This window comes from Microcaecilia unicolor, chromosome 1, assembly GCF_901765095.1.
Source record: "Microcaecilia unicolor chromosome 1, aMicUni1.1, whole genome shotgun sequence".
NCBI classification, from domain to species: domain Eukaryota; kingdom Metazoa; phylum Chordata; class Amphibia; order Gymnophiona; family Siphonopidae; genus Microcaecilia; species Microcaecilia unicolor.
Genome location: NC_044031.1, coordinates 179390873 through 179410044, shown reverse-complemented (window position 1 = coordinate 179410044; position 19172 = coordinate 179390873). Strand labels below are relative to the sequence as shown.

Sequence of the window (19172 nt, the reverse complement as noted above, 5' to 3'; positions counted from 1 at the left end):
GGTCAGCAGAGGCAGTTGCAGCCACAGGTTTTGTGCCCATTGCCTGCAGCAGGAGTTGAGAGCAGCAAACAAACACTGACTCCATTGCAGCTGGGGAGGCCCCGCCCACGCAGCACTGAGGGGCTGGAGGTCACGGCCAGGCAGGCTGCAGCACTGCCAAAGACTGAGAATGGTGAGGTTTTAGCAGAGGAAAACCTGGTGACAGAGAGTGCTGCAGCTGGACAAACAGCAGGTGAAAAGGAGGGGTTCTCGATAAAGAAAGCACTGGAGGATCAGGAGTGTTTGCAACAAACCAGCCTGGCAGCAGAGGCTCCAGCCAATCGGGCTGTGGGAGCAGGAAAGACTGCAGAACAGCTACAAAGGCTGGCAGGGGAAATAGCTGCAGCGCCAGAAGATTCCCCATGTGTGAGAGGGCAGGCACTTCTGGAGTGTGGGAAGCCTCATCCGCTTGGCGAAACAGCGGGGCTGGAGGATCCGAAGGAGCAGAACGTTGGAGGAAAAAAGGGACCCGGTCCAGAGAGCAGGTTTTGGGCGGGAGGGAGGGGTGCTTGCCTTGCCATGCGCACCAGAAGTAAACTTAACTGGTGGTACTAGGGATTCTGATTCCGGCCAGGCAGCGGGGTGGTTGGCTCTGGGGGGAGGGGTTGATTCGACGGGAGGGGGGCAGGGGCACTGGGAGGGGACCAGTTATATAGGGGAACCTGCTCTCAAAGTTCCTATGGACCAAATCGATAGGGAGACAGGCAGGGTTTCTGTTGCAGGAGGCATTGAACTGATGGACACTGTGACTACAGGGGATACGAGTGCTCGGGGGGTGAGGGGTGCAGGGGACCAAGGTTTGCTGGTTGAAGGGGTACAAGGCATGTTGGGGAGAGGGATAGGGAGGGAGGGGAGGGAGGCTGAGAAACGGGGAAGGCAAGAGAAGGAGGATATGGTGCATCAGGAGCGGGGGGGTCCCCGCGCTGCAGAAGGGGGGGGACGGTGGGGTGGGGGTCCGTCCTTTGCGGCAGTGGTGGGTGGAGGAGGTGGGCGCAGGGGAACTAGGGGGGTAGGGGGCAGCGGGGAAGGATGGGGAGGGGGGTGGGGGGGAGGCCAGGTTCCCAAAAGGAGGAATGTGGTACAATTGAGATGGGTGGGGGAGGGGGGGATGCCAAGCAGGGATGCGGTCCTGAGATTGGTCCTTGGTCTAGGATTCCTCCCAGAGGACCTCTATGCCTGTATTCATCCGGTGAATATACCAGAATACGATGTCAGCTTTCTAACCCAGCGAGGCATGGAGGTCTTCTGGGAGAGATACGAAGGGGTACGGGGGAGAGGGGACTGGAAGAACTACCGGGCCGTACCGATCAGCAGACCCGACCTGGTGCAAGTAACCCTTCTTGTTCGAAATGAGTCTCTATCAGGGGCGGACCTGGCCTTCTGGCTACAACGGTACGCAGAATTGCGTACCCCCTTGTCCAAACTCCCGGACCCCAGTAGGGTGTGGGCTGGAGGTTGGGGTGCGCAGGTTAGGCTGAGGCAGGCAGGGCATGTCACCCAGCACATTCCCTCCTCGGCGTTCATCGGCAGGGATCGGATTCTCTGCTTTTATAAGGGGGCAGCCACGGCAGTGTCACAAGTGCGGGTCGTTTAGACATTTTAGTATGTCATGCCCGGTTGTGCAGTGTGGAAAGTGCGGGTCTAAGGAGCATCCCACGGAGTCCTGTATGTCTATTCGGTGCAACTTGTGTGGGGGTCTGGGGCATGCATTTCGAGCCTGCCCTTGGGCCTCCCATAATGGGGGTGAGGAGGAGATAGATAGGGATGGTTCAGGTCAGGGGGAGGGGGGAGGGGAAGCAGACCATGATCAGGTTCCCGGGGCGGGAGGGAAAGGGTCCAGGGAAGGACAGGGACAGGTAGAGGGGGGGGGCTTGGGGGAGGGTCGGAAGCGGCAGGAAGGGGAGGATGAGGGCTGGACGCGGGTGTCCAAGAAACAGCGGAGAGGAAAGGGGGGAAGGGGGGTGGGAATGGGGATAGAAGTAGGGAATAGATTCAGGGGTTTGGAAGAGGAGGGAGGGGTTGAGGAACTGGCTGGTGAGGAGGGTAGAGGATGGGGGTAGCCGGCAGGACGGGTTGGGAGGTAGGGGAGAAGGAGTGAGGGGAACAGCGGGTAAGAAGAAAGAGAAACGGGGGGGGGAGGGTTTTGAGGGACAAAGAGGGGGGAAGGGTAGGGGGGGAGGTGGGTGGATCGGGGGAGGTGACGGCTGATGCAGGGAGGGCGGGAGAGGAAAGGAAGGTAAGAAAGGATGTAGTAATGCAGGCCCGTGAGGGGAGGGAGGAAGGGTCGGAGGCGGGATTGATGGGAAGGGTGGAAGAAGAGGAGGTAGTAGGGGTGGAAGAGGGAGGAGAGGAGGGGGGCAGGTCGCTTGATGATCCCCAGGGAGGGAGGGAGGTGGGTGAAGACAAAAAGAAGATAGGGAGGAAGAAAGCAAGGGTGGGGGAAGGGATGTTTAAGCTAGGGGTCCGGGATTGGGCGGAGGAGGAAGAAGAGGGTGGAGGGGAAGGGACCACGGATGATGGTGTGGAGAGAAGGGAAGGCAGCCAGGAAGGCGGGGGGGTGTGGTAGCGAGGACTGATGGCGGGACTGCTATTGGTGTTCGCCACACTTAATGTGGCTAGTGTCGCCTCCCAGAGGGCAAGAAGCTTGGCATTTGATGGCCTCTCTGCTGTGGAGGCGGACTGTTTCCTCCTCCAGGAGACCCGGTTGCAGACGCTAGAGGACATCCGGCGGGCAAAGAGGGCCTGGAGATGGGGACCCTCTATTTGGGGTCTGGCCGGGGAGAGGTATGGGGGGATAGGCGTCCTCTTTAAAACCAATAAAGTAGAGATTCAGAGGGTGGTGGAGCTGGGTATTGGTAGGTGTTTGGTGTTGGACGTAATATTGCGGGGGGGTGGCCTTGCGGGTGATTAATGTGTATGGACCGCAAAGCAAACAGGGAAGGTCTGCATTGTTCAACAAAATTAAGCCTTACCTATACACTTCAAGGCAGTTGGTGTGGGGAGGAGACTTCAACACTATCTTACGGAAAGAGGATAGTGGGGGGCGGGCACCACAAGTACGTTATGATGGGGTTCGACTAGCGGGGATTATGAAAGGAGCAGGGCTGGTGGATGTACATATTGCACTTGGTGGTGGGAATCAGGGTTTCACCTTTTCACGGGGCACCTGTAGGAGCAGAATTGACCGGTTTCTAGTTCGGGAAGGGGCATGTAGGCAGGCACCTAGGGTGGTGGAAGTAGATTTCTCTGACCACAGGATGGTGATGATAGAGTTGGGGGGAGGGGGGGGCGTGCAAGCTAGGGAAAGGGTTGTGGAGATTGAATCTCAAATGGTTGAAGGAGGGGGGTGTTGCACCAGGAGTACCTGGAATTCCTAGCAGACCAGGTGTCCATTCAGGGTGTCTTCCCTTCCCTCAGGGACTGGTGGGAAGTACTGAAACACCGCACCAGAGGGTTTTTTCTCCGTCAGGCAAGGCGGGAGGGAAGGGAGGCCACCCGGTTGGGGATCGCCCTGAGAAAGCGACGGGATAATCTAATTTCCCGGGGGGGGAGGAGGGAGGATATTGAGGTACTGCAGCAGGAGGTTGAAAGAGTACAGTACAACCGCTACTCTTCCCTCGTCTACGAGCGGGACTTCGGGAAGCTGCTTGGTCCGGACCCGTATGACTGCTGCAAGGAACGAAGGGAGAGGAGGGTGGTGGTGGGGTTTAGGGATGAGGGGGGGGTGCTCCAAGAATCCAGGGAAGGTATTTTGCGGGTGGTGGGGACGCATTTTGGGCGGGTTTTCTCGGACCTACAGTTGGGGACAGAGGCCATGGGAAGATATATTGAGGGGACCCCGGGGGTGGGTAACTGGGGGCCCCATCTTCAGGTCTTAACGCAGCCGTGGACGCTGGGTGAGGTGGAGGAGGCCATTGGGGCCTTGCGGCGCAGAACAGCGCCGGGGCCGGATGGACTTCCGGTGGAGTTTACCAACGGTTCAGGGACCAGCTGGCGCCGCTCTTGCTGGAACTCTGGGAGGAGGCGCGAACAGGAGGATCCTTGCCAGAGTCTATGGGAGGATCAGCATTGGTCCTCCTTAGCAAAGGCAAGGATCCTCAAGACGTGGCGAACTGGCGACCAATAGCACTATTGAACAGCGACCGGAAGATCTTCGCCCACATGCTTCATGCTCGCATGAGGAAGGTCTCCGGTGAAGTGCTAGCAGTCCCGCAGAGGTGTGGGGTCCCAGGAAGGGGGGTGCTGGAGGCAGTAGCCTGGGTGAGGGAGGGCTTGGAACATAGCCGGGTGGGAGATGGTAGGTTGGTCGTGGCCTTGGACCAGGACAAGGCTTTCGACCGAGTGCAGTGGGAGTTCTTGTGGAAGGTCCTGGATCACTATGGCTTCCCGGGGAGTGGATCGCACAACTGCAACTGTTGTATGCTGGGGCGCGATTTTTTCCCCTGGTGAATGGATGGAGGGGGGCGGAGGTGGGGGTCACGGCAGGGGTACGGCAGGGGTGCCCATTGAGCCCCCTGCTGTACGCTTTTGCCATAGATCCCCTGGTGCGGAGGCTGGGAGGGGGGGGGAGGGAGGGCTCAGAGGGGTAGAGGTTGGCAAAGGGAACGTATTGAGAGTCATCGCTTATGCAGACGATGTCACCGTTTGGGTGGCAGACCAGAGGGAGGGGAGGATGCTGCGGGAGACCCTTGAAGAATATTCCAAGGCATCGGGGTCACGGGTAAACCTGGGTAAGTGTACTAGCTTGTGGGTGGGTCCAGAGGAACGGCGATTTAACCTAGGGGCGGGTTTCCTGCAGGGATTGAAAGAATGCGGGTGTTGGGAGTGTATTTTGGGGGGGGGGATTACGGGCGGGAGAGTTGGGAGCAAAAGATATCGGAGGCAAGGGAAAAGGTGGATCGTTGGAAGGGGTGGCGGATGTCCATGGCAGACAGGGTCCGGTTGTTGAAGACCCAGATAGTCCCCATGTTTCTCTTCTTGAGTTACATCTGCCTTTTGCCGGAATGCTGTTTCACTTCATTGTACAGCGTGTTTTTTCAACTTTTGTGGGGCAACAGGATGAACCCGGTAAAACGCAATATTACTTACCGGTCACGGGAGGAAGGGGGGGTGGGGATGGTAAACCCTGTCCTGCTATTCTCCTCCCTGTTCATCCAGTTTAACCTTGGGCGGGGGGGAGGGCCGGAGGCCCCAGGGTGGGCACAAAGTGTTGTGCAGTGGTGGGAGGGATTTTGGGGCCCTTGGTGGGGAGGGGGGAAGGTGGGGAGGTTGCGGAAGGGTTTCCCGGAGGGGGTAGGCTACTACAAATCCTTAGTAAAGCTGGTCCGGTTGTGGGACATTACATGGGAGGAAATAAGGGCGGGGCAGAGGGAGAGCTGGGTGGAGCGGGTTCGCTCCCAGCATTTCTCATCTCCCCTGACTCTTAGGGATGCTCCAGGGCCCGTGCTGAGGCAGGGCCTGCGCTTTATTTCATCTAGACGACTCCCGAACAAGTACAGGGACATTGCCTGGCTGTCCCTTCACGGTAAATTATATGTTAGGGCAAATATGCACCGAAGCATGCAGGACCGAAACTGCCCGAGGGGGGAGTGTGCTGGTCAGCTGGAGACGATGGACCACTTCCTTATGGTGTGTCCATTCTCCAGAGCAGTTTGTGGAAGAGTGGCCGCCTTGTTGGCCATCCCCAGCTTCACGTCCTACACCTATGCAGACTGGGTGTACGGGAGGCAGCAGGGGACGGGGCGGCTGGAGCCAGGTACCGCCTTCCTCATATCAGTCATTATCAGGTACTGCCTGTGGGTGGCTCGATGCGGGGTGTCTATGCGCCAGGAGTGCAGGTCGGCTGAGCAGGTTTCCTGGGACATTGTCCGAGCCATCCAGGAATTGGCACGCTGGGAAAAGGTGGAGGGGGGGGGTACATAATTTTGGGGTTTGGTGGAAGCATGTCCGCTTGAAGTTGATTTGAATGTATGGTGTGGGGGGGATTTGGGGGGGACGGGTTTTATCGGGTTTGTATTTTTTGTATAAAAGTGTAGTGGGGCTGGTTTTACAACGGCATGATGTAATGTCTTGAATATTGGTTTTTTCCGTTTTATTTAATAAAGGAATTCTCCAAGTATCCACCATTCTCTCCGTGAAAAAATACTTCCTAACATTTTTCTTGAGTCTACCCCCCTTCAATCTCATTTCATGCCCTCTAGTTCTTACTCCTTCCCATCTCCGGAAAAGGTTTGTTTGTGGATTTATACCTTTCAAATATTTGAACGTCTGTATCATATCACCCCTGTTTCTCCTTTCCTCCAGGGTATACATGTTCAGGTCTGCAAGTCTCTCCTCATACGTCTTGTAATGCAAATCCCATACCATTTTTGTTGCTTTCCTTTGCACCGCTTCAATTTTTTTTACATCCTTCTCTTTATTAATATCTGTGAATAATTCCTTGGTTCGTTTAAAGAATAAGTGAATTATTCACAGATATTAATAAAGAGAAGGAGAGATAATATAGTTCTAAAGATTATAAATTTATTTACCTACCAAAGACACCAAAGAATAGACAATTGGCATATACAATCAATTGGTTGTAGGAATTTAATATCCCAGTTGCAAACAGGTACTATCTGGGTTTTTGTCCTATGTGATATATTTTACCACTCAAAGGTATTTAGGGAAAAGCAATTGGGTAATTTGCCAATTCTACTGGAATGTATTGGTTTTCCCTGGAGAGAGAATGAGCCTCTCTCCCCCGAAGTAGGGAACATGCTAACTTTTATATGTTCATACAGGATATCAGTAATATGACAGTAAGCCCATCTGATTGGATCCAATTTATGTCATGGTTGTCACTGATTGGCTTATGCTAATGAGTAGCTTCAGATCTTAAACATGTTCTCATCTTCAGCTGGCTTAACCACAGCACCTGACTCACATAACCACAAACCTAAATAAACCCTACACCTGGCTTGAGGAGCCATCTGTATCCTGTTTGAGGTTTTTGCACCCTAGCTCCTTCCTCATTTTGCTGCATGGTCCTTCCCCATTTAGCTCAGAAGCTTGCTGAAACTTCAGAGTTCAAAGTTTTGCTAAAGGCCTGTAAGTTTTTATATCATTTTAGATCCTGAACCAAAGTCTAAGGCCTGAGTTGCCAAATAACTATACATATCCCCACTTGAAGGCCTGTGTAAACAAGACTTTCACAAAATGTGGTTAAGGTCAATGCTTGTTGCTAGCGAACTAGTCCTGCACCTAGGTGTTCGCTATCGCCTCAAAATATTGAGCTAACTCTTTGTTGTCATGAACTCAACAGACATATGATTAGTACTCTGATTGCAGGCTGTCTTAGGTTGCAGGTATCCAGAATCCCTAAGCAGGTTGGATTTCCTGGGCCTTACTTTACCCGCCATGGCCATCCAATCATGAGCACTAAGAAGCGGATAGCAACTCTGAGAGGCACTAGTAAAGGGGATCCTTGCATTTAGAATTGCCAATGGTGTAATTAAAAATAGGCTGAAGCAACCATTAGGGTCTGCATCATACAGCAAAATGGTAGTAACAATTTCTATGGTTGAATCCCATATATCTTTATAGTTATGAAACTCTACAGGAGGAGAATGCAAGAAGGGTCATACTATGGTTGAATATGCTAAGATTGGTTATACAATTATTTAGCTGTAGATGTGAATCATTTGCTTATTCTTTCCAAAAATACAAGGACTAGGGGCCATGCAATGAAGCTATTAAGTAGTTAATTTAAAACAAATCAGAAAATATTTCTTCACTCAATGTGAAATTAAACTCTGGAATTCGTTGCCAGAGAATGTGGTAAAAGCCATTAGCATAGCAGGCTAAAAAAAAAGGTTTTGCTAAGTTATTCGAAGAAAAGTTCATAAGCCATTTTTAAGGTGGACTTGGGGAAGTCCACTGCTTATTCCATTGATAAGCAGCATGGATTGGCCACTGTTGGAAACAGGATATTTGGCTTTATGGACCTTTGGACTTTTCCAGCACAGGAATGTTTATGTACTTATGTGTTTATGAGCATCACAGGTCTGTTCTCCACACAGATGTTTCCATCTGCCAAGCAAACATCCATCCCTGGTGAGTCAGTCTTTTGTTACATGTCAATCCTATATATATATGTTCTCTACTGCACTGAGGTGACACTTTACAGGGCAGAGGACATGTCACTGCCAGGGCAGCATTAAGGCATAAGCAAATTTAGCAAATTCCTAGTGTCCAGTTATCTAGGTGATTGCCCTATTGTATGTGTTAATTCCATGGGAAGCAAGGTAGAAATTCACCATGGTAAGGCAGCTGTTGGCAGAAACAAGAGCTAGAGATGGTAACACAGGAGCCACCATTGTCCTCAGAGATTAGTCTTTTCTCTCAAACCTCATTCTATTGTGCCCTGCTTGGAAAGCTGCAAACTTACCCAGTTCCAGGAGGGAGACTTTAGGCCGTAAGAGGTACAGTCCCTGCTAAGATTAAATGTGTGTATCACAGAGCTTAATCTAACCAAGTCTGAATCACAGGTAGAAGCTATCAACATGAACTTTCTATGTCAGAGACATTCACTGCTGCTCATCAGCCAAGAATGAATACTGTGATCCTGAACCTGGAACAGAGTATGCCAAGTATGCCGAGTATGCAGCGTATGCAGTAACTCATGTTGCTCAGATGATTCAATACAACCTGGGAAGAGGGGAATTCCACTCTATATCAGGATATCTGAGGACGGTTGACATAATCCAGTGTCCCTGGCCAGAGAGTTATTGGGCCTTGAAGGACATGACTGATAAGAACTCACATATAAGTTCATGGAAGGACTCAACTTGTCTCTATCTCCATGATCCATCTCTGGGTTCCATCGCCTGCTACCATCAGAGTGTGAAACTCTAACAACTGTTGCAGGTCATATATTTTAAGAGCTGTGATCACATTGCATAGTTAGTTGGTTTTATCAGGACTTGTAGTGTGTGTTTAAATCATGAGTATCATGCTTGCTTATGTTCTCTTAGGCTTCCACAGCTGATGTCATGGTTGTTGCAGTTGTTTGGGTCTTGCCCCCTTCTCTTTGTCCTTATTTTTGCTTTGCCCAGCATCACCTTTCTGTGTTCCTACCCTCTCTCATGTGTTCAGAATCACTTCTGTGTCCCTGTCCCCCCCCCCCCCCCACATGTCCAGCATTGCTCCTTTGTTTCTCTATCTCTCTCAAATGGCCATCATCACCCCTCTGTCTCCCTATCCCTCCCCATGTCCAACATATCTCCCTCTCTCTTCCCTCCTTCCTGCTCCCATCCCCAGCAATTCAGCAAGGTCTCACTTTCTTCTCTCTCTGTCCCTTTTCTTCCTTTCCCCAAAGATCCAGACATCATTTGCTTTCTCCACACACCCACCCTGTCCCAATATCCCTTCATCTTCTATCCTCTCCTTCTCTTGTGGTCATTTAAACTTGCCCTTGATTGCCAGTAGCAGCAGTGCAGACAACAGGCTGCTTTCTGGCTAGCTCACACAACCTTCCTTCTTCTTGTCCACCTCTTTTGATTCTACTTCCTGTTTCTGGTGGAACAGGACCAGCAGTAGTAAGGCCCCATGGATTGGCCAGAGTTATTCTCTTTTCAGCAGTGTTGCTGTTAGTGATATAGGGCAACTTTAAAAGACCACCCAGGGGGAGGGGGGAGGGAAGGAGTGAGAAATGCTGAACTGCAGGAGGGGAGAAAGAGAAGGGAGAGAGAAGCAATACTATGAAGGCAGAGATCAAGGAGGTAATGTTGGAGAGAATGTTGTCTGTCTGTTGTAACACTCTCAGATTTGCATTAGGCGGGTGATACACACTTTTGGCTCCCTTTCTTCAGTTCATATGCCAGATAGATAGATAGATAGATAGATAGATAGATAGATAGATAGATAAAACTTATAAAACAAAAAGGATCCTTATGCTGTCCTAAAATACCAAGCTCACTTGCCTCACAAAGTACATTTATGAGAGGTTTTTGAACTAGCTGTCTCTTTTCACAACTGATATTCTTAGGGCTTCTGATTTAAATGTTGTTGTTTTTTGCATCCAAGGAGATGCCCCAGGGTTCAGTTTTCTCTTTCCATCAAGGATTTCTAATTTTTCTATCTCCTTTCTTGGACTGTTCCCCATGGAGGACTTTTCATAATTTCTCTTTTATTTCTTTCCTAACCTTGTCAGGTGTTTTTATTTGGGGCTATTCTTTGGCTTAACAGATACCTTCTTCTCCCTTGTTTTTTCTGATTTGGTGAAAAAGTACATAAATGCTTCACACCAAGATATTCAGGGCTTCCAAGTCATATTTTGTAAATTCAGAATGTAACTATATTGATTTATGAAAATAGTAAATAGCCTTATCCGGAAAATGTTTATGCCCTTAATTAGGATGAATCAAATTATGTACAGTTATTTGAAATAGGGGTTATGTATTCATTGATATACAGGGTGATGAACCAAAGTTAAACAATAATGCTATGCCAAAAAATACATCAATAAAGCAAATACAAGCTGTAAAATAACTGCAATATAGAGACTCACATCACTTTCATGGCCTTCTCTAAGATTATAGGTGAGATCTTGTTGAATATCTTCCACAAATTTGTGAGCATATTCTGGATAAAAATCTAGAACTTCATAAAGTCCTTTAAGGATAATACACTGGAGGTCACAGTAGGTTAGAGCCTTGACATCTGCATTTGTTTTAATAACTTGATCTTTAATTGATAGATTTGCTCCAATAAGATCTCCCTTTCCTGAAAGAAAAAATATATATTTAAGCTTATTAATTTCTTCATTATAGCAATGCCCTAAGTGAGATGCAACAACATTGACAAAAAATAAAACAAATTATGATCCAATAAGACCATAATATCCTAATCAAAACACCTCCACAATTATCAGCAATGGGGTTTAACCAGGTGTGATGGGGTTTATAGAACTCTGCCCCTCACCCTTAAGAATAGTCCCATAGACAGCCTGCACCACCTTAAGAGCACTAGTCCTGCTGAGAGGAAGTGAGCTGGGAGGAGGGTGGAGCCTAAACCCTTCCTCCCAGCTCACCAGGGAATATCTGGGAAGGATATAAGACAGGGACTGATTGAGGTTTTCGATAAAAATGTGGTGTCTATGTTCAAGCTGCATCTAGTAATTGATTCTCGCTCACTTAGGTGGATCTATGGTGATCATGTCTTATCATTACTTGCATATGATGTACTTGACTTATGGTTCCTGTCTTAAAATTATTGTCTCTTAATATTAAGGGATTCCGTAACCCTATCAAGAGGAAAAAGATTCTTACTTATATTTATAAGTTTGTCCTTGATGTAATATTGTTTCAGGAGACTCATTTAACCGCAGATCAATCTTTTAAAATAATGACTAGATAGTATCTCCCTCTGATATGTTCCCCACCTGTGGCAAAGAAAAATTGTGTCTTAATCCTGGTATGAAAGAGAGATCATACTGTGTTAAAACAGTTGTGGAGGTGGAAGATAGATGACTCAAAGTGACCCTTAAAATTAATGATTTTACAGTAACACTTCTAAATATATATACACCCAACGGCGATAAACCGGAATTTTTCCTTAAATTCTCCAAGCTCCTGATAGAAGGGGGCTCAACACCAGTTGTAATAGGGGGAGATTGTAATCTGATACTTGATCCATCTATTGACTGCAAATCAGCCACTAAATTTCACAAAACTAGAGCTTGGAAAGTTACATGGTGTGATACATAATTTTAAGATGAAGAATCCTTGACGTCTGTCCCATCACACTGAAAGGGACTTTGCCTTCCATTCTCCACCTTATTCATACTATTCAAGGATTGCTTACTACTTGATCAATGGCTCCTTATTGGAGCATATTCAGGAGTCATCTATTGGGAATATAGTAGTATTGGGCCACGTGCCTGCCATCTTGTTTGCAATTGAGAGTGAATAGACAGATTCTTTCCAAGACTTCTGAATGAATCTGACTTTTGTGAAACAATTAGGAAAGTCATACACGAGTATTTTGAAATAAACAGATCAATACAAAAAGAATGGCCTATGTTGTGGGATGCCTTCAAGGCCACGAATAGAGGTCATATTATTGCGTATTATGCTAGTGTGAATAAGCAACATAAAGAGGAGTTTGCAAAAAAGAAGATGAGATTAAACTGTTAGAACAGTGATTCCAGGGTAATATAACGGATATGCATTTATTTCAAGCTGTTCGACAGGTGAAATTGCAATATAATGTTTTATTGAGCAAAAAAGCTGGAGACTCTTTTCTTGAAATCAGCTCAATATTACGCAGAGAAATGAGCAGAGCACTTACTGCATCCTATATGAAAGGGTGCACTGAAAGGAATGGAATACATTGTTTGAAGGATAAAGCTGGTAATATTTTGACTCACAGCCCCCGTATCTTGCAGCAATTTCAAGATTTATATGAAATCTCCACTATTGGTGACACCTTGGGCATATTTGAACACCTTCCTCATAAAAAAGAGTCAGCAACTGCTAATGAGACACTAAAGCAACCATTTTCTGAAGATGAGATGTTGTCTGTTTTGTATAATATGGCAAAAAGAAAGGTCCCTGGCCCTGATGGATTTACTGTATAATTCTACCTGGCCTTTCAGAAAATGCTTATTCCCAAGCTACAGGGGTTCTTCTCTGAGAAGATCACCACAGGCTGTGTTTGTGGAACCTTTACAGAAATGGTAATTATGGTATTAACTATGCTGGATAAAGACCCTATGTCAACTTTGTGAGTCCCTGTGCCGAGCAGTGATCCCGGGTACGAGGACTTCGGTCCTGGATTCTGCTTGGCAGCTGAACAACCCCGAAGTTCACCTGTGGTGACCGCCATTCCCCGGGAGTTGAGCTCCCTGGTGCGGGTGGACGACATACTTTATTATTACAACGGCTAAAGGAAATTGGGATTTCAGGTACAATTTATGACTGGTTTGCCTTTACCTTACAAATTGTTCATTCAAAGTTATTCAAAATCAATCTACTTCAAATTAATACTTCAGTTTTTGTGGGGTACCACAAGGATCGGTTTTATCTCCTATGTTATTTAATTTATATGTTAGTCCACTTTCATTGCTCATCCAGTCTTTAGGTATTAGTTTTAATTCATATGCGGACGACTTCCTCCTAATTCACTATGTGAAGGCAATAAACATTGATCTAACGCCGATTCAAACCTGCCTTGAGAAGGTGGCCGATTGGCTAACGAAGCATAAATTAGTACTAAATCAAGAAAAAATGATAACATCATGGATAACGGGCCCCGGATCTATTCCAGCTCTAACACCTATTTTTTTTGGTAAACAAATACCTACGGTACAGTTATTTAGGTACCTTGGTATTATTATTGATTCTTCCCTATCCTTTAATGAGCAAATATCCGACATAATAAAGAAATCTTTCTATCAACTACGTAAATTACGCTCGAATAGAAACTCCATAGATAAATCCTCTTTGCGTACACTAACTTACGCCTATATTTTATCACGTTTAGATTATTGTAATATAGTATACGCAGGTCTTTCAAAACTTAATCTAAAACGATTACAGATGATACAAAATACAGCAGCTCGTATTATCTGTAGAGCTTCAAAATATGACAGGATTACTCCATTGTTATATCAATTGCACTGGCTTCCAATAGAAGCAAGGATAAAATTCAAAGTTCTGACACTGACACACAAAGCTTTTTATTCATCTAGTCCATCATATCTGTCTAACCTTACTATCCCCTATACACCAACTCAGACACTTCGGTCATTGACAGATAATAGACTTGTAATTCCATCCCCATCTAAAGCTAGATGGGAATCAACGCAAACATCGGCATTTTATTTCTTAGCTCCCTCACTTTGGAATTGTCTTCCTAAAGAACTTAGGCTTGAAGATTCTTATACTCATTTTCATAAAGCTTTAAAAACACATTTCTTTCAGGAGTCATTTGAAAAAAACGCTTAAAATAGAAATAAAGGAAAAAAAACTTTGTTTTTTTTATTTTTATTGTTTTTATGATTATAGCTTGTGAAATCTGTATGTGTGTTGATTTTTTGCAGTGCTTTTCTATCATAAATGGATTTCAGAGTATTCTATTTATTGTCTTAATGTCATTTTTATGTTATTTTATATTGTAAACCTTTCTGATTTACCTTTGTAATAAGTGACGGTCTAGTAAATAAATAAACGATAAACAATACTGAGAGGCCAGGAAAAGGGCACCCAGAGAGACCAGCCAGGGGAGAGCAGAAGGAAGAAGTTCAGGAGTGGGTCACAACAGAGTGACAAGCAGTAGGCTAAGGAGTGTCTTGGGTCCAGGCAGGTATACAGGCGGGTAACTGACCCTGGAGTCACCAGGTCCAGGCAAGATATTCAGGCAGGCAGCAGACAAGAGAGTAACCAGGTCCAGGCAGGATATCCAGGCAGGCAGCAAACAGAAGAGTAATCCAGGTACAAGCATGGTCTTTACAGGCAGGCAGCAAACAGAAGAGTAATCCAGGTACAAGCATGGTCTTTACAGGCAGGCAGCAAACAGAAGAGTACGCTGAAGAGAAACGCTTACCCAAGTAGAAGCCGAAGTAATGAGGCTGAGGGAAAACGTCCCAGAAATAGTGCAGGCTTTCTGACATAGACAGGAACCAGCTGAAGAAGAGAGCTTCCATAGGTCAGGTAGGCAGAGAGAAAGTCAACACAGGTGCGTGGTAGCAAGGCAATTAAAGAGCCTGAAAGCCAGGCAGAGAGAGCAGATCCAGGTGCATGAGAGCAAGGCAATCAAGGAGCCTGCAGCCAGAGAAGAAGTACATAGACATGGCTCAAGGTTGAGCCAGTCAAGTGTGTGTGTTTGCCAGGACCCAGCCTAGCCTGAGGAAGCCGCTTGCGTTGAGGTAGGGGACATGACACCCTACTTATGTTCAGAACTACTTGTCAATAAAGCAAACAGAATGCTAGGAATTATTAGGAAAGGGATGGCAAATAAGATCAAGAACACTATAATGCCTTTGTATCGCTCCATGGTGCAACCTCACCTTGAGTATTGTGTTCAGTTCTGATTGCCGTATCCAGTGGTGTGCTGGAGCTGGCTCGCCAGAGCCATTTGTTATTTTTTAAAGAATTTTGGGAGCCGGTTGTTAAACTTTAACAACTGGCTCCCAAAATTTGGGCTGGGGTGATTCAGGTCCCCTCCTGAAGGTGTAAGCATCCAGCTGTCCTGTGGATTGGGCATCTCACTTGCTCTCCTCCTCTCCGACCCTCGCAACAATAAACAGCATGAAACTGCGTATAGCCGTAGCCCTACTCACACCCCAGTTGGCTCCCTTCCTCCTCGCTCTCCAAAACAGGAAGTTACATCCTGAGGGGCGGGAGGAGGAAGGAAGCCGGCAAAGGCGTGCACAGGGCTATGGCCCCATGCACTGTTTCATGCTTTTTGTTTTGCCCACTGAAGTTTGACTCTCTTTTCCTTCCACCCACGTAGCCATCATCTCCATACAGTCAAAACAAAGCAAGCAGTCCTTTGAACTGCTGCATCCACATTGTCGTTCCTTAATGTTGGTAGTATTTTTATTTAATCTCACATATTTTCAAACATGCCAGCTTGTGCAACTACACAGAGGAAGTATAATAATGGAATAACTTTTTCATAGGTAGAATAGCAATTTGTTATAAATCGTAATTAGTGTTTCATTTAGAGGGGGGTAGTTATAGGGACACTCTAGCATGTGTTGCATTTGTGCAGAGATTTTTTTTCTCCTGGTAAAGGGTCACTAAAACAGACATCATGTTATGAGAATCAGGTGCTCAACATCCAGAGTTTCTATCTATTTATTTACTTACTTATAACATGAATATCCAACATTAAACATGAATTAGGTTGAAATCTGGAAGCATTTAAATATTTTTTTTCCTGTGCCTAAATCAAAAGAGAAAGATGGTCTGCATCCCTGCCAGCAAAAGTATGCCTAGCATGCCCACATGGGGAGGGGGGGGGGGGTTTGAGTGAGGAATACGTTGCCCCCCCCCCCCCAGTCCACTCCGGGTCCCCCAGCCTCCCCAAATTGCATGGCTGGCTATGCCCGGAGAGTGAGCCTGCTATTAAAAACTTTTCCAGCACACCACTGGCCATATCTAAAAAAAGATATAGCTCAATTAGAAGAGGTTCAAAGAGAAGCAATTAAAATGATAAAGGGGATAGAACTCCTCTCATATGAGGAAAGGCTAAAAAGAGTTTAGGGCTCTTCAGCTTATAAAACAGATGGCTGAGGGGAGTTATGATTGAGGTCTACAAAATACTGAGTGGTGTAGAACAAGTAGAAGTGAATCGATTTTTTACTCTTTCATAAAATATAAAGATTAGGGGTTACTGAATGAAGTTACATGGAAATACTTTTAAAACAAATAGGAGGAAATAATTTTTCATTCAATGAATAGTTAAGTTCTGGAGCTTGTTGCTGGTGGATGTGGTAAGATCAGTTAGTGTATCTGGGTTTAAAAAAGGTTTTGACAAGTTCCTAGAGTAAAAGTCCAAAGTCTGCTATTGAGATAGACATGGAGAAGCCACTGCTTACCCTGGGATTGGTAACATGGACTGTTGCTACTATTTTGGTTTCTGCCAGGTACTTGTGACCTGGATTGGCCAATGTTGGAAACATACTGGGCTAGATGGACCATTGGCCTGACCCACTATGGCTATTCTTATGTTTTTGTCACTTAATAATGTTGATGCAAAGATATATACTAAACTACTGGCAACCAGACTGCTGAAAGTTTTACCAGACTTGATTTAGCATGACCGAGTTGGATTCATACCCAGCAGATACTTCAGCAATAACATCAGACTCTTTGCTAACATGCCCCTCATTGCCATCTCCATAGATGTGGGAAAGGCAGTGGCGTAGGAAGGGGGGGCGGGGGCGGTCTGCCCCAGGTGCACGCCGCTGGGGGGTGTCGGCTCCGTGCTGGTGCACTGCCCTCTCTGCCCCGGAACAGGTTACTTCCTGTTCCGGGACAGAGAGAGCAGTGAATCAGCGCGGAGCCGACACACCCCAGCAACGTGCAGTCGGGGCGGATCGGCCCTCTCGCTCGTCCCTCGCCGCAGGTATGCGCTCCGGGGGGGGGGTGCGCTCCAGCGGGAGGAGGGTGCGCTATGCTGCACCCGGGGGGGGGGGGGGTGCACAGCGGCGACCCGCCCCGGGTGTCAGCTCCCCTCGCTACGGCTCTGGGGAAAGGTATTTGACAAAATTGAATGGCCTTTTCTTTTCAACACACTTCTGTGGTTTAATTTCAATAAGCACCTTATTGATATGAATAAAACATTCTGGTCCCGCTACCCAGGTCCTGGTAAACAATCAACAGTCTACACCATTCCATTCAGGGAGGGGCATGCACCAAGGCTGCCCATTATCACCACTGCTTTTTTAACCTGGTGCTTGAACCCCTATTAACTGCTATACAACACAACCACAACATAGATGATATCAGCAATGGTGGAGTGACAGTGAAGGTGTCTGTATATGCAGACAATGTTCTACTCTATACAACACCATCATCAATAACAGCTATTCTGGAGATGATTGTTCAATACTCTGAATTAGCAGGTATAAGATTAGCAAAATGAAAACTGAGGTTTTCCCCTTGAACTGCTCTGATGCTCGAGAGGAAGTCATTTGCCATCAGCTAAAAATGGGCTCCAACTGGAATTAAATATTTAGGAGTTTAGTTTTGGTCTACCATGGAGCAGACATTATCTATCAATGACACTAGCTTATCATAAAGAGTTAATACTCGCTGGTCACCCTTGCACATGGAATGGTGTGGACACCTTGACACTATTAAAATGATGATAACACCAAAAATTATCTACGTATTGAGCATGCTCCCCTGCTTACTACCACTTGGAACATATAAGGAATTGGAAAAAGTACTACAGTTCCTGTGGCAGGGTAAACCCCCTTGTATTGTGATGAAAAAACTGAAGTGTACTAAAACTCATGGAGAGATAAACTTTCCCAGTTTTTTAGAGATCATGCTGCTTTTTTAATGCATCAAGGAGTGTGGTGGAATTTGATCTCATATACGGATTACATCCCATTGTGGCCTCAATGGGAGAGAGAGATCTGCTCCCCTGTTCGACTTCAATATGATACTGAACAATAAGCTGAAACATGATGATATCCTGTATGCAACTATAAAGGCTTTTACTCTAGTGGAAGAGTGCACTGTCTGTGGCTAAATGGTCCAACATAATTCATGCCCCTAATGAATGGAAAGGATGGCAGTGAGCTGGGATCTGGTGTGTGGGTCACTTAATAAAAGATGGTAACTGGAGAGACTTCAGAAATTTACAAAATACTTATCATTTGAATGCTAGACATAATTTCCAATGGCTTCAATTGAAACATTGCTTAGAACAAACTTTGCAAAATTCTGCTTTGAACGATTGTGATTCGAGTTGTTGGAAGTTCTGTAGGTGTTTTCATAATTCAACAGGTACAGCATCTAACTGGTACAAATTTTCCAACCAAGCTAATCACGGCCATTCTTTTGGACTGGAGAAAATTTGGGAACATGAATTGCACTGGCAGGCAATGGATGCTCTGTAGGAGAGAATTTGGCTTAATGTGACTAAAACTTCTAAGTCTGCTGCATTGCCACAATCCCTGTTTTTCTTCTTCATAGAGCTATATGGACTTTTCTGAAATTGGCACGATTTGACCCACAGGTTTCAAGGTTCTGTTGGTTTTGTGGGAGCACTGTGTCATATGTTATTTGAATGTACTATGTTATGTTCTTAGTGGGACAAAGTTTGACGAACCATTAGTCAAGGATTGTCTATATCTGAACCATTAACACACTTTCCCACTCAAAGCAGGTTCAATGCAGCTTACATAGTAATTGGGATTACAAAGTATTGATGAAGAGAAATAAATTGAGTATTATCGGAATAATAAAAGAAATAAGAATGTAGATATGCAAGGGTGAGGGGAGTAGGAGAAGTATGAGTAAGGGTAAGTGAACAATTGGAGGAGTAGATGAGGCGGAAGGGGATGGGCAAGAGTGAAGGGAGTAGGAGAGGTATGAGCAAGGGTAGGTGAGCATTGGGGGAGGGGTCAATGA

At 46.4% G+C, this 19172-nt stretch overlaps 1 protein-coding gene across 1 annotated transcript in view; it reads right to left on the bottom strand.

Annotated features, from left to right (window-relative positions):
- Nucleotides 1–19172, bottom strand: part of KCNH8 (potassium voltage-gated channel subfamily H member 8) — a 588306-nt gene that overhangs the window by 133190 nt on the left and 435944 nt on the right. Inside the window, exon 11 of the mRNA XM_030202709.1 lies at nucleotides 10589–10803. Within this exon, the coding sequence (XP_030058569.1) occupies nucleotides 10589–10803 (215 nt within the window). The remainder of the gene's footprint in view (nucleotides 1–10588; nucleotides 10804–19172) is intronic.